Genomic DNA, 15,505 nt, shown 5'->3' with positions numbered 1-15,505 from the left:
GGGACTGTGAAAAAGATAAACGGGTTCAACTTCATGGAATTTATTTTCTATAAAATAAGAAACCCAGCATCTTACATAACTAATCAGGAATTATATAGCCATCTGTTTAGACATTTATTCATTCATCCCAGCATTTATCCATCTATCCATTTAGGCATTTATTCATCCATTTGCTATTTCCAGAATATCTACTGAGATAAAATTTAGGCTCAAACCTGGGTATTTTTAGTATTTTCAGTCACTATTTTTCTTTCTGCCGGGTTGCCAGATTTCGTTAACAATCCCAGAATATGGGATTCCAGTACACTCTATTATAAAATTAACTTTATATTAAATATGTTTGGGGACCCAGAATCAAGCCATTAGTTATGACACAGTTTTCAATGTTCATTCATTAATCCAAAGAAGACTTGTTCACTCTGGAGTATTTCCTTTGTTTCTCAAGTCTTTATTTCTGACCTCAAGATGTCTTTTTACAGGCCCACACGCTTGATCTCAAGCTGATTATAGACAAGTTTCAGTCAACGATAAACCATCTTTGGTACCAAAAAAGTACTCAGATTTCTGCTTAAGGCCTCTGTTGACCTTGAAAAGTACACTCTTCACTGTGGCAAAGACATGTGCTCTCAGTTTTCTTGGAGAAGAGTGGGAAAGTGATCCCCACATCCTGCTTCCCTATCACGACCAATCACTTAGTGTTGTTTGTACAAACGCTGAAAGTTTACCTTTTGCACCTAATAATTCTACTTACCAACCCAGAGTTCTCTGAGCTCCAAGAAGTCTAAAATGATTTAGTTCAGCATTTGGTTCTCACCTGAGAACATTATTTTCTGATGGTAGTAAGGTAAGTAACTACTCAGGTAAACAAAGCAGGTTGCTGAGGTGCCAACATTCTGAATATGTTTATTCATGCTTGTATTTACGATTGCGAAATGTTTTCCATACTACAAATGTTTGTTACAAACAAGCTGTTACAAATCGATAAATAATACTAGCTACAACTACTCTCTACTATAAACAGAATAAGCAGAAACTAAACAAAAGCTACTACTTTGGTTACACAGACATGCATTTTCTGTTATAGAACTGACAACACCATCATTTTTATTTCTTTGTAGTATCTTCCCTTGTGATACAAGTTTTTATTGCACATTACTTTGCACTTGTCTTACCAGTTTAGGTTGAAAGCATATAAAAGAGAGAGGGGCTTATTTTCTGCCATGTGGTCATTTATATAACAAACGAAAAAGAAGCAAGTTACAAAAATTAGTGTGTGTGATATGTGTTCAACGTTGGGAATACTGACTGGTATGAAAGGTTCTTAACTAGCTGCTCATCAAAATCATATATAATAGCCATTAAAAACTCCCTTAGCTAGCAGCATGGAAATCATTGACTTGTTTATTCAAAGAGTAGACAGACAGAATTCCTGGATACTGTTTCCGTTCGGGTTTTCCAGCTCATATGGTTCCAGCTGACGATACTCAAAAGTCACGCGATTTATATGTTTTCCACTGGAGACCATGCGCAGCACCGTGTGGTCACAGCCAACTTTCATCTGGGCTATAATTCACGGAAAAAGTAAGTTTCCCAGCAGGTTAGAAACCACAGAGCCAAGCCATTTCTATCCACAAGATCATTCAAACAGGGCGAAAGCAAGATGTAGCTTCCTCTCACGAACTCAAACCAAGCCATCTACCATCAGGTGAAACGGCTTTGTTTTCATTTTCATTATAATATACAGCTGACCCATGAACAACCTGCACGCTAGGGCCAAGGACCCTCCCCACAGGTGAAAATCTGCATATAATTTATCATCTCTCCTCCACATCCACAGTTCCTCCAGATCGGAGGTTCCACATCCTCGGGTTCAATCAACCCAGGGTGGTGTGGCTCTGCAGTATCTACTACTGAAAACAACCCTTGTGTAAGGGACCTGAGAAGTTCGAACCCGTGCTGTTCAAGAGCCAACTGTGTCATTAGTTGTTGAGTAGTGAAACTGAACTCAGCCCTTCGCCTCGTGTGCAAGAACACTGTCAAATAAAACTAACTATAAAGAAGTAAGAAGATGTCTCCTCGTGCTTTTTATGTTCTCCTGCCTCCAAGGCTTGGTGGTGAAGGCGGACGAAGGCAAGCGTCTGTCCCTGCCACGCCTTTCCTCTCGCTGGATTCTCAGTGAGGGTAGTGCTGCCCCCTTGGGACAGGTTAGAAATTTGCAGGGCCTGTTTTTTTTTTCCCTTCTGTTTGGGGGCGCACGTGGCATGTAGTGGGTAGGGCTAAAGGATGGACTGTACTGCCAGACGGTTATGTAGACCAAAAAAATCACCTGTTTATTGTTTTCTAGCCTGGATAATGATTCTGTTTTACATATAAATAAAAATAGCATTTGCATGGTTTAGACATACACTGAATGTACTAATTTTCATTCTGTTGTTCACCTGTACTTTTTCTAATGTTTTCCTGTATTTCTTACATGGAATGACTTTTTGATCCTTGCCTGGCTCCTCTGTCCATGGGGTTTTCCAGGCAAGAATAATGGAGGGGGTTAAATTTCTTTTCAGCTTTGTTGAGGTATAGCTGACTGAAATTGTATGTGTTCGGGGTGTACAACATGATGCTTTTATATAAATACACATTGTGAAATGATCATTACAATCAAGCTAATTAACATTCATTACCTCACAGAATTACCTTTTTTTCTTTTCATTTCCCACTCCCTTCCCTTCTGGCAACCAACTATTTGTACCTACATGAGTTTCTGTTCTGTGAAACTCAGTAATTATTAAATAATTATTAAAAATTATTTTTAGTTTATTTCTTCAACCTCAAGCTGGTTCCTGAGGCAAGATTTATCTACCCTACAATAATCCTTCCTGCTATTTTAACTTTCTCAATCTTTTCCCCCCTCTTTGTCTCTATAAGGACTAAATTCTGAGAAACATTATTATCCTTGTATAACAGCTACTTCAAAAACATGCACCTGGGTTTCAATGAAGTGAAACAGCCAGATAGACTTATTTAGGTAAAAGTCAATTTGGAGAGATAATAAAATATAAATCCTGTAATTATTTTAATATAAGCGCCAGGGAGTCTAGGCTAAGCTTCTATGACGAGGTCCAAAGTTAATTTTATTTAAATGATTGGGAAGGTCATTCTTTTCTGATCTTACTCTGAACTTTAATCTACATAATGCACCTTATTTCCTTTAGTTAATGTGTATACCATTTATTTATTATTTGACATATTCCTAATTCGATCTAATCTAAAGGGCAGGATATCTAAGAGTTCATTGTATGAACAATTTAGGAGGGGCTCATGGAAACATGATGAATGAAAGAAAAAAGTGAAGTCTAAAATGAACCAATGGGTCAGATAAGTCAAGCCTTCAAATTATTGTAAGACTGGTTTCAATCATTTAGATAAAACAGGCAAAATATTTGGCCTTGATCATATCCTTTTGGAGAAGGAAATGGCAACCCACTCCAGTATTCTTGCCTGGAGAATTTCATGGACAGAGGAGCTTGGCAGGCTACAGTTCATGGGGTCGCACAGAGTTGGACTAACACACACACACACGTTTACCTAAACCAAGTTATATAATTCATGCACCAAAATTACTATAGCTTCAATTATCTAAATTTTAAGGGATGAGTGTTAGATCAGTTCTTAATCCAATCTTTTTATCCAGCTCAAACACATCTCCTCACGGGTGCCCTCCATCAGCATGGAAGGATCCAGTGCCTTTGAGAACGCAAATGGAGAGAAGCCACTGGTTTAAACCAGGGCTCAAGTGTAAATTAGCATAAACTAGCCCCAAATTTTTAGCAAAGTGGGTTTTTAGAAATATTGGCAAGAATACACAGAAGAACTGTACAAAAAAGATCTTCAAGACCAAGATAATTACGATGGTGTGATCACTCACCTAGAGCCGGACATCCTGGAATGTCAAGTCAAGTGGGCCTTAGAAAGCATCACTACGAACAAAGCTAGTAGAGGTGATGGAATCCCAGTTGAGCTATTTCAAATCCTGAAAGATGACTGTGAAAGTGCTGCACTCAATATGCCAGCAAATTTGGAAAACTCAGCAGTGGCCACAGGACTGGAAAAGGTCAGTTTTCATTCCAATCCCAAAGAAAAGCAATGCCAAAGAATGCTCAAACTACTGCACAATTGCACTCATCTCACACACTAGTAAAGTAATGCTCAAAATTCTCCAAGCCAGGCTTCAGCAATATGTGAACCATGAACTTCCTGATGTTCAAGCTGGTTTTAGAAAAGGCAGAGGAACCAGAGATCAAATTGCCAACATCTGCTGGATCACTGAAAAAGCAAGAGAGTTCCAGAAAAACATCTATTTCTGCTTTATTGACTATGCCAAAGCCTTTGACTGTGTGGATCACAATCAACTGTGGAAAATTCTGAAGGAGATGGGAATACCAGACCACCTGACCTGTCTCTTGAGAAACCTGTATGCAGGTCAGGAAGCAACAGTTAGAACTGGACATGGAACAACAGACTGGTTCCAAACAGGAAAAGGAGTACGTCAAGGCTGTATATTGTCACCCTGCTTATTTAACTTCTATGCAGAGTACATCATGAGAAACACTGGGCTGGAAGAAACACAAGCTGGAATCAAGATTGCCAGGAGAAATATCAATAACCTCAGATATGCAGATGACACCACCCTTATGGCAGAAAGTGAAGAGGAACTAAAAAGCGTCTTGATGAAAATGAAAGGGGAGAGTGAAAAAGTTGGCTTAAAGCTCAACATTCAGAAAATGAAGATCATGGCATCCGGTCCCATCACTTCATGGCAAATAGATGGGGAAACAGTGGAAACAGTGTCAGACTTCATTTTTTTGGGCTCCAAAATCACTGCAGATGGTGACTGCAGCCATGAAATGAAAAGATGCTTACTCTTTGTAAGGAAAGTTATGACCAACCTAGATAGCATATTCAAAAGCAGAGACATTACTTTGCCAACAAAGGTCCATCTAGTCAAGGCTATGGTTTTTCCTGTGGTCATGTATGGATGTGAGAGTTGGACTGTGAAGAAGGCTGAGTGCCGAAGAATTGATGCTTTTGAACTGTGGTGTTGGAGAAGACTCTTGAGAGTCCCTTGGACTGCAAGGAGATCCAATCAGTGCATTCTGAAGGAGATCAGCCCTGGGATTTCTTTGGAGGGAATGATGCTAAAGCTGAAACTCCAGTACTTTGGCCACCTCATGTGAAGAGTTGACTCATTAGAAAAGACTCTGATGCTGGGAGGGATTGGGGGCAGGAGGAGTAGGGGACAACAGAGGATGAGATGGCTGGATGGCATCACTGAGTTGATGGATGTGAGTCTGAGTGAACTCGAGAGTTGGTGATGGACAGGGAGGCCTGGCGTGTTGAGATTCATGGGGTCACAAAGAGTCGGACACGACTGAGTGACTGAACTGAACTGAACTTCCCTTTATCTATGTATATTAATTCTATTCCAGAGTTTTGGCTTAAGATCCCAGCATTAGCTCAGAGAGTGAAAGTACTGGTGGGCAGATCTGGGTTTAATTAAAACAGGTAACAGCTGATCAAAAGGAGGTCTGATTTGCAGTTTCATTATTTAGTTGGTGTGTGATGTGTGCTTATGAGAGAGGAAGGGGGCTATGATAAGGGATGAAAGATTGCTCTTCTGTTTGACTTTCGTCTCGTAATCAATAATCCCCGGTTCCTGCATCAGAAGGACAGAAATGGGAGACCTTTATAGAAAGGTTTCACATAACCCTCTCTCTCCCCACTTGGACTTCATTAATTAATGTGGTCATGAGTCAGCAATTCCACCTTTGCCCCACCCCACCTGAGCCTGACCAAATGGAAACTCCTCACTGATTCGTAATAAAGAAGACCTGATTCTATTTGGTGTTGCACCATGAGCTAACCTGGTCTTTTATTACCAGGGACCACTTTTAGATTTCAGAATTTACTTCTCTTTTGGCAGTAGTCTTTCAGAGGCTGGTTTTGCTGTTAGAATCTGGGGACATTCTAGCAGTTCTGGGAATTTCTAATAAAGTGAATCACCTTTTAATGTATTTACTACGAGTAATACACACACACATATACATATATATGGTAAAATGACTTAGATATTACTTTATCATTACATTATTACTAATTGATGATACATACACTATATGAACCATGGTTTTCAGTCGGCAAACTCTTTAGTCTCAAGAGGATGAAAGCAGGGACTTTCAAAAAGGTAGAACAAGCACAGTTCTATGCCATTTTCATAGTTTTACCTAGGGCCAACCTTAAACATGCAAGTTTGTTACTTCATAAGTTTCTCTCCCAATGTCAGATATTGTGGTCATGCATTCTTGATACTGTGTATAGGCTCAAATGCAAAATCCTCACATTAGTTCAACGTGCAAAATCAAACTTTTTTTGGTGGAACTTGCCCTTTCACGTATAAATAATTTGAAGTGTTTTATTTAAGGACAAAGTCTTATTGTTGTTCAGTCACTCAGTCGTGTCTGACTCTCTGCAACCCCACCAGACTGCAATACCCCAGGCTTCCCTGTGCTTCACTGTCTTTCCCAGCATCAGGGTAAAACAATCTTAATAGGCACATAAATAATAATCAAAGAACCATCTTACCTGGGCCACGTAAAGGGTAGCAGAGATCAGCTAAAAGCAGCATCTTGGAAGGGTCCAAACCAGTTCCTCCCAGCAGCTCCACAAAGTCCCCTATTCCCCCACAGCCTGCAGAGGACTTCTAAGAGAACAAAGCAGGAGAGGAAGACATATTTAAATCACCTAGCAAAGTCAAACCAATGGCAAATTGGTGAATTCACTCCTTTAGGCCCAGAAATCCTGGAAGTGCCCTTTAATTTAACATCCAAGACTCCAGAAATTAAGACTTTTTAAAGAAAAAAAAAAAGGAATTGCTTTTCTAAATTGGTTAAGTAATCATTTTTTAAAATGTGTGTGCATTTAAAAAACATTTTTTTACAAGTGCAAGGACTACAATGATGAAATCAGAATCTTTAAACTCCATATACGGTATATAAAAATTGCATCTAAAAGTGGTTTGATTTTTAAATCATTTGGACACACATATTGAATTATTTGAATTTCTTAATGCATGCAGTCAGTGTTTTTATAAATAGGACTTCCATATCAGTTTTTTCCTTTAACTTACCTCTTTTCCTCTTCTTTATAAGACTTTTTTTTTTTTGCTAGGGAGACAATTCTTACCCTTTCTATTGATAAGGATTTAGATTAGTTATAAGAATATTAAAGAAAAAACCAAAACCCTCATTTGGGCTCAAATTAGCTAGAGTTACCATCAACTTTCTCCATCCAATGAAAGTAAATTTATTTCAAACTATTCAAAATAATTATCTAGTCTAAAACTCTATGTGATCCACCGTAACCACTTTTTCTGCTTCCCTTCAATCCTTTCCACATGTCTCGTCTACAGAACTTCCTGGGCTTCAGTTTCCCAGGCAAAAAAAAAGCCGCCCCTCTCCGCCCTCTCCTGTGATCAGGGCTGGCCTCGTGATCCCATGGCCCACATCCACAGGGCTCACACTTATGAGGCCTAGAGCTTGGCTTAATGCTCTGTTGTCACTATCTTGAAATTCTTAATAATTTTAAAATAAAGTCCTCGTGTTTTCATTTTGTGCTGTCCCCCACAAATTATACCACCAGTTTTGCCTGTGATCCTCTTCTTCATTGAGGTACACTCAAGAGACCTAGCTGAGTGTGGCAAGATGCGTAGAAGTTAACCAGATAGACCATACGACATAGGAACCAAAGTCTAAAACAGAGAGTGCTGAATACACACGTACATAAACACACACAGTCCAACATTAGGAAGATACTGAAATGTAACTGGAACAAAGCAACAGATAGAAAATACTATTACAGCATCCATTTGTCCAGTGAAAGGAAGCAAGTGGTGGGGGTCGGTATGCATATTTAAAGCACCTATTATGTGCTCTGTTCTAAGCATTTTACACAGTTCATCAAACCATAAAATACAGGATTAGTCAGCCCCACTGTGTACAGGGCTCATGTTCTTGTACGAAGAGTTGAATAAGCCATTTAGAAGTAAAGGGGAAAAAAATGTAATTGCCTTTCCCTTGAGTAGAGGGTGTCCAGGGAGAACATGACTTAAGATTAAACATTCCAGCTGGTTCTATAGGTTCCAAATTTCACAGGAGGAGGTGAAGGGCAAAAGGCAGACTCAGGAGAGAGAAATGGGAAATAGGAAGTTGGGGAGAAATAGAAACTAAAATGAGGGCAATAGGGATTTCCCTGGTGACCCAGTGGTTAAGACTCCATGCTTCCAAAGCAAGGGGCGTGGATTCAATCCCTGGTCAGGGAGCTAGGACCCCAAATGCTGTGCAGGGAAGCCAACAACAATAACAAAAAACAAAAATGAGGGGAACAAAACCCAGAAACAAAGAGGTGGGGAGCACACACTCCTCGCATTCGGTGACTTCACTGTCCTCTTCCTGAACCTCTCAGCTATCCTCAGTAAACAACGGCAGGAGCTGGGTTGTGTAGGGACCTCTACATTTCTTTGTGGAGGTTCCACCTCCCTGGACTAAGTTACTCTCACCTCTTGCCTAGACTATGACGATGGCCTTTTAGGTGCACTCCTGCACCACTCGGGCCACTACAGCTCATTCATCATCATTCATGGAAGCCAGAACGGCATTTGGGCAATCCTCTCCTTCCCATCATGGACTCCGTTATTTAATTTGGTCACGAAGCCAGCAATCCCAGCCCCCTCACCCACCAGATCACGATCAGATGGATTATGCCCGAACCCCTCAGTGGTTTGCCACTGCACTCAGAGCAGGCTCTTAACTCTTAACCATGACCCGCTGGGCTCTCCACCCCGGCCCTGCCTGTCTCCCTGGTGCCGTACCATACCACAGGCCCCTACCTTCTTTGCTTCTTTCTGTTTCTGGAACTCAGGAAGCCCATCCTGCCTCCGAGCCTCTGCACTACTGTCGTCCTGTTCCCGGCTCTCCTGGGGCTGCCGGCTCCTTCTTACCTACCACTGAAATCTCACTTTAAATGTCTCCTTTTCAAAAGCTTTCTTTCCTGACCATCTTACCTCAAGTAGTTGCCTGCCTTCTCTCCCACGTTTTCCCCAGCCACCACTCTGCTTCATTTTCTGTAGGGTACTCATCACTATTTGAAACATATTATTCTTTTGCCTGTCTCATCCCCTAGCATGTAAGGTCCATGTGAGCAGGACCTGTTTTGTTCATTGCTAATTTCCAGCATTTAGAATAAGGCCTTGCACATAGTAAGCACCCTAAAAAAATTCTTTTTGTAAAGCAACAAGTACTTAGAACACTGCAGACTTCACACTGTTTTAAATGGTAAGCACCAAGATTACTCCTCACAGCCAAAAGTAGCTAAAATGCAGATCTCTCAATCTACCATACATGCTATCTTCTATATTAAACATCAAGAATGACATACAATCTCAGGACAGTAAGGTTATGCCAGAGACATCCACTTATCCCGGTCTTTATCAAAGGATTATTCTTCCACAAAGGTTCAATTTAAAAAAAATATAAGCACTGGCCTATGAGTTTAGGACTTAAAGGAAGTTGTACATACTGCTTTTCTCAGCCCGGAAACCAAATAAATCTGTCTGATTAGGAATTTTCTTTGATGACTTTCTTCGATGCCGATGAATATAGCAGTTATCTTAACCTATCAGTTATCTTAACCTTAACCTATATGAGAACATAAAAGGAGGTGAGGGTGACTCAGAGGAAACGAGCTGCCAGTGCAAGTAAATGTGGTCAAGGTCAGCACAACTGCAAAGTCCATACAGCAGTTCATGGGGGGAACAGTAGATGGGGAGTCTCAGCTAATGTTCTGTTGCAAAATGTATGGCATGAAATGTAATGCAAAAAAAAAAAAAAAAGCTTCAAAACTTTACTGTATTTTGCAATATAAAAATCCAATTTCATATTTTCTGCTACACTTAGCATTCCTTCATCACACAGTTCTGTCAATGAAGACACTTCCTTCATGTCAAAAGAAAATTCCAATAATCAGAAAAACAGCTGTGTAGATGACTCACACTAGGTTCTGCTAGGAGAGAATTTCTGTAAAAGAGGCAAGTACAAGAGAGTTCAATTGTAATTATATGCCACAACTTTGCCAGTTGGAAACATTTCTTACATCACGAAAAAAGTATTCAAGTAGGCAGAAGGGGCACCTGAGTATGCAGCTTGCAGCATAATGGAAATAGAAGAGGAGTGTGTTCAGGCAGCGACGGCAGGCTCGTGTGAGATGAAATGGTCAGATAGAAGGACCTGCCTCTCATTCATCCACATTCGCCCTGTATGATTACTTTTGCTCTCAAAAGTTTGCTGGGGCCTTAGGAAGTGACTGGGAAGCAATAAGCAACTCACCTTTAACTGCAGACCATTTAAGTGTCCCAGGGTGAGATCGGATATTTTGATCGCTACAGGATAAATGATGGAGAAGCTGCAGTTGCGATGCTGATGTGGCACAACCAGAGTAAACCTTCCATTTGGGGTCTGGGAGATGATATTGCAGGCTTTATAGAAAAGCAAAATCACATTTTCACTATCTTGTATGCTGGGCTTTTGTGGAAATTTATCTTATCCTATTCTAAGCTTCTGTTAATGGTCTAGGGGCTTGGGGCCTAGAAGAGAATACATATCACAAAGGTGATTTTGGAGATGGGAAGGACCTGGGGAAGAAAAACCACCAGGGATATATCCACATTGTTAGGAGGCCCTGGGCTGTAAGGGGCTTCTAATTGTAATCTCAGGGGGTCACCTTATTTATAACACTCACAAGACATAAATTAATAACCAACCAAACAATACTAGGTGGTGTAAGTTCTAGGAATACTTCATTAACTAGGGTCTTAGTTCAATCTGGAAGTCTGAAAGAATCAAGGCTTAAAGAGGAGATCAGAATTCAAACCCCGGTGGTCTGAAACCTTTATTAACTGAACTTGGAGATATATGTTACTTTTTAGATAATAAAGTAAAGAAATATTGAACCCGTTAGAAAATAGGCTGAGAAAATCAGAAACCAGGCTTATGTCTGATAAATACTGGGTGTTAAGTGGTAAGTTGACTAAAAGGTAAATCTTTAATGTTTATTTACTCCCAAAATTTTCTGAAAATTTTTTTTGTATCTCAGGTCTAGACTTACAATAAATTTATTCTCTTAGCTATGAAACTAGAAGCATCAGAGTTTGTGCTGTTTTCGGCCAATTCAGTTCAGTTCAGTTCAGTTCAGTCGCTCAGTCGTGTCCGACTCTTTGCAACACCAGACAAAAGTTTCTGACCAGACTATGTCAGAATTACCTTTTGCCTCCTTCTTATATTTTTAATCACACTTAATTTCAAAACGAACTGAAATTCCTTGATGATTCTAGAAGATTTCTGATTTCTAGCCAAACAAGATAGAGGAGAAACAGTTGTCCTCTAGTATTATTCTGTTCCAGTCCTCGGAAATAGCCCTTCTGGGTGCTTCTACCATAAAAAGTTACTTTGTTTTTTAAAAATAAAAATTGGGAGATCAGTCAGTACATTATTTTTTGGCAGATTAGGTAGGCGCCATTCTTCAATCACATGAAGTGTTAATATTAATACTATTGTATGCAACCAAAAATGATTATGTTTTCTTTACCTGATTTTTTACAAACATTTTCCTCTTAATGGGCAAAAATAATAAATAGATGAATGAACTCATTCTGATTAAGATAATGTGTTTTAGGCCTGGGCTATTTAGCTTTATAGCATCTTTTCGTGTATCCATCAGAAACGAACTAAATTAGAGCAATGGGTTCAGACTCAGAAGGCAACACTGAGGTCCTCTGGTCCAACCCTCTGCTCAGGCATGAAATCTGTCTACGCATCCCAGATACGCAGTCTTTCGGCATTTACCTAAGTATCTTAAAGACTTCATATCTGAATCCAGGTCAATGGAATGACTGCAGGGATTAAAGTTTGTCACTGAATACATTGTAGTAACTCAGGAGATCAGAAATAAGACCAGGGGAAAAATAGAATTCTAGCCACCATAAGTTAGTATCTTATCTAGACTGGTAAATAAATTAAAAACTGATTTGATTTTCATAATAATGAATCACAAATATCCTTCAGGTCATTTCTAATTACAAAAGAATTCCCATTCAAATCCTTCCTCACTTCAAATTTCTTAAGTCTGTGCAATAATACTACTTTTGAAAAGTAGAATGGATGCTCTCTCCCCCCAATTCCTGCCTTCTAACTGAGAAGACAGGAAGTCCACTTACGGAAGAGGTTAGGCTCTGTCTTCATGGTTACTGTGAATCCATTTCCTGGCTCATGGACCCGGAAGAAGATCATGGCCACGTTCTGGGAGGATCTGATGGTCCTTCTGCTCAGACCACTCTCACAGAAATCTATGTACCTCTCCGTCGTGGGGAGAGGGTGATCCTGGGAACTGGGGAATTTCTCCCCCTTGAGAATCCAACCATCAAATACCTTCCAACAAAAACACAAAGATGATCACTTCCATCAGCTCCTGAAATCATAAATGTGTTGAAAAGGGGGAAAAGCTTACCCAGCAATGGACCTCCAATTATAAGTAGGGAATAGACAGACTATACCCCCCTGTACACTTGCTTTCTATTTGTATATATTTTGACTGGATTGTTTGAAAGTCATATGATTAATTAATTAATTATTGCTTTTTCCCCCCTTTTATAAACTCCAGTGTATCTGAAGCAAATACTTTCTTATACTTCATCATTTCAGCTACCTTGGTAAATAAAACTACAGATGATGTACACTTTTGTATTGGTCATTATTTTTTCACACATCCTACCTTCAGAAGAATTCCACAGGAGCATAATCTGGGCTTCAGTTTTTCTCTTTCCTCATTAAAATATGAACAAAATATCTCAAAAATAGACAGCAAAGGGACAAATTGGAGCAAGAACTTTACCTACCTGCCGATGGTTATACATACCCATTTCCCCCATCTTTAAACTCATCACACATTAAAATATCAAGAACTACTTTAACACTTAGACAATAATGTCTGGAATGCAAGTTAGGAATTTTTTCCTTCACTTCTTGAAGTTTGTAGTTGGCTGGACAAAAGGTCAGAGTCTATTGACTTTATTCTTAAAATCACCACAGGTCTCCAATTTAATGAATTCAACCTAGTTCGAGTTAGTAACATTACCAGCTACAAATTCCTTCATCAGATCAGTTCTCTTCCACTGCATTTGACAGTTTCCACTTTAGGGTTTTAATCATGTTCACTTTAACTGGACTGGAGAAGTCCAGCAACCATCCCAAGCTGACCCCTAAGGCTCACAGGGAACTCGGAGTGGGGATGCTGTGAGACTGGAGGACTTGTCCACACCTCATCCCTGCCTCAAACTAGATTCCTTCTCAGGATTTCTCCCAGTGGCCCGTGCCTTTCTGCTCCAAAATCGGGTCACCCAGGCGTTGAAGACAGCCTTTGGGAGCCTGGAATGATTCCACAGAGAAAGGGACCTGCAGGAGCAAGGCGGGCTCAGATCTCAGAGGTGAGGTCGCCTTCTAACCAGGGCCACGGGCTCGCGGACCTGAGCGCTCCTGCTAAATGGGCTTGTACCACTTTTCATCTGCCCCAGGATGCAACAAGCGCTGGGGACCGAGAGCTCACAGAGGGGAACTTAAACCACTGCAGGAGGCACCAGCCCTTCAGGGCGTGAGAGGAGGTTCCTTTTGCATGGGGGTCCCACTCCGGCACCAGCTGAGCATCTAATTACCGGCTCTCCCTGCTGGGTAGCTGGGACCCGGTCATTGCCCGTCCCTTGCCCACCTGGTCCGGGGGTGCCTCACCTGCAGGATGTCCCCCCTCTGACAGTCGATGGAGACCAGATCGTAGCGGATGGTGATGAACTCCTCCGGCTCTGCGATGAAGAATGTGGCGCAGTGTAGCTGCGGCCGGTCGGCGGTGAAGGTGAACTGGCCCTGGAGGCTCAGCATGTCCACGCACCCTGGGGGAGGGCAGTGGGGTTGGCGGTCCAGGGCTGCAGCCCCCGCTGCGCCGCCCGGGGCAGCCCTCTCTCCGCCCCCAGCGAGTTCCAGCCTCAGCGCCTGGCTCCCGGAGCGTCACTCCATCTCGCCCAGGGGCACCTCCTCGGACCGACCCTTAGCGACGGGAATCTGGGCCTCGAGCTCCCTCCCAGGGGTCCGGCCAGCCCCCACCTCCCCACCTCCCCGGCAGCCCGCACTCACGCAGAGCGCGGCTGTACAGCGGCTCCCCCTCCAGCTCCCGCTTCGGGCTGGCGCCACCGGCGAGGTGTGGAAAAGGATCGTGGTCCACTGCTTCCCGCAGCTGGCCAGGAAAAGTTCAGGTCAGTCCGGAACAGTTCAGGGAGGGGGAGAGGGGATCAGAAGCGGGTACCCTCCCTGCCCACGACACAGAGAAGCAAGTGAGCAGATCAATGTCTCCAGGGGGATCCGGAGAAGACGGGAAGGTTTAGACCTTTTCCATCAGATCTGGGTATCCCGAGGGGCCAGAGGGAAAGGGGGAAGAAGTAGGCAGGAAGACCTATGGGATACCCGGGGAAAGAGGGAGCACAGTGAATGAGGAAGAAAGACCTAACCCCAACATAATCTGAGAGCAGAGGCAGCCTGCCCATCCCCAAGGCTGGACACTCAGGGCTGGAAGATGAGATGGGTCAGCCCCAGGGAATCGCTCACCTCCAGGTACCGGCTCTCTCCTCTTAGAGCCAGCAGGCAGATCAGAATGAAGTGACACTGAAGTTTGAAAGTGGGGGCCATGCCGGCCCTGGCTCTGCAGCTGGTGCTTCCTGCTCCGGAGGTCTCAGGCTTTGCTTCCCAGGCTCACCCAGGCTGAGAGCTAGAAGCTGGTAGGGTCCCTTTGCTGGGTCCCTTTTATAGAGCAGTGAGGAGCGGAGGCTCTCTGCCCCTTAACTGATCTGAGCTCAGTAACCATGGGTTACCTGTCTCGGCGACAAAGTGCGTGGCGATGACGAGGGTCCAGCCCTCAGCCACAAATTTTCAGAGTGGCCCAGCATTATTCACCAAGAATGATTTCAGACACTTACAACTTAGTGAACTAAAGTGTGGGAGAAAGAATGAGGCAGGAATAGAGAGTAAGGGATGGCATTTACTTGACCTGCCACATGCAGGGAATTTCTGACTTTGCAAAGCCAAGTGACAAGGTTACACACAGGCATAAAATGCCCAGCACCACACACAGCCTTATCATACAAGCCTTGTCCCATAACCTTAAATGGAATCGTGTTGGAAATTGTCAGAGAATATAGTATTCACGCAGTTGCCTCTCAGGATGAAACTTGAGGAATTTGCAGCTCCAAGGAGAAGCTGAACAGAAGCTGAAGTGTGATTTTGCAGAATATTGCAGTCATGTAATTCAAGCTTTCTTTCTTCCCTTGGTCTCTGCTGTATCCTGGTCCAGTTTCATGTAAGCA

General features: G+C 42.2%; 1 protein-coding gene across 1 annotated transcript; it reads right to left on the bottom strand.

The window, feature by feature from the left end:
• Positions 1 to 427: 427 nt before the first annotated feature.
• CRHBP (corticotropin releasing hormone binding protein) lies at positions 428 to 15,093 on the bottom strand. Its single transcript, XM_027552917.1, has 7 exons — positions 14,751 to 15,093; positions 14,283 to 14,382; positions 13,884 to 14,041; positions 12,320 to 12,530; positions 10,434 to 10,582; positions 6,637 to 6,754; positions 428 to 1,563 (listed from the first exon to the last, which is right to left on the bottom strand). The coding sequence occupies exons 1-7, from the start codon at positions 14,829 to 14,831 to the stop codon at positions 1,406 to 1,408; spliced, it is 975 nt and encodes a 324-aa protein (XP_027408718.1). The 5' UTR covers positions 14,832 to 15,093; the 3' UTR covers positions 428 to 1,405.
• Between the last annotated feature and the right edge of the window lie 412 nt (positions 15,094 to 15,505).

Source organism: Bos indicus x Bos taurus, chromosome 10 (genome assembly GCF_003369695.1).
Source record: "Bos indicus x Bos taurus breed Angus x Brahman F1 hybrid chromosome 10, Bos_hybrid_MaternalHap_v2.0, whole genome shotgun sequence".
NCBI lineage: Eukaryota > Metazoa > Chordata > Mammalia > Artiodactyla > Bovidae > Bos > Bos indicus x Bos taurus.
The sequence above is the reverse complement of the archived record's forward strand: the minus strand, read 5'-3'. Positions and strand labels throughout refer to the sequence as shown.

What these genes read in the sequence shown, in the direction of transcription:
- CRHBP (XM_027552917.1), bottom strand. Translation starts at nt 14,831, where the DNA reads ATGGCCCCCACTTTCAAACTTCAGTGTCACTTCATTCTGATCTGCCTG. An exon ending in GCTGTACAGCCGCGCTCTGC is followed by an intron (nt 14,042 to 14,282) that starts GTGAGTGCGGGC and finishes GCCCTCCCCCAG; the next exon opens with GGTGCGTGGACATGCTGAGC. An exon ending in TAAATGGTCTGCAGTTAAAG is followed by an intron (nt 6,755 to 10,433) that starts GTGAGTTGCTTA and finishes TTGTTCTCTTAG; the next exon opens with AAGTCCTCTGCAGGCTGTGG.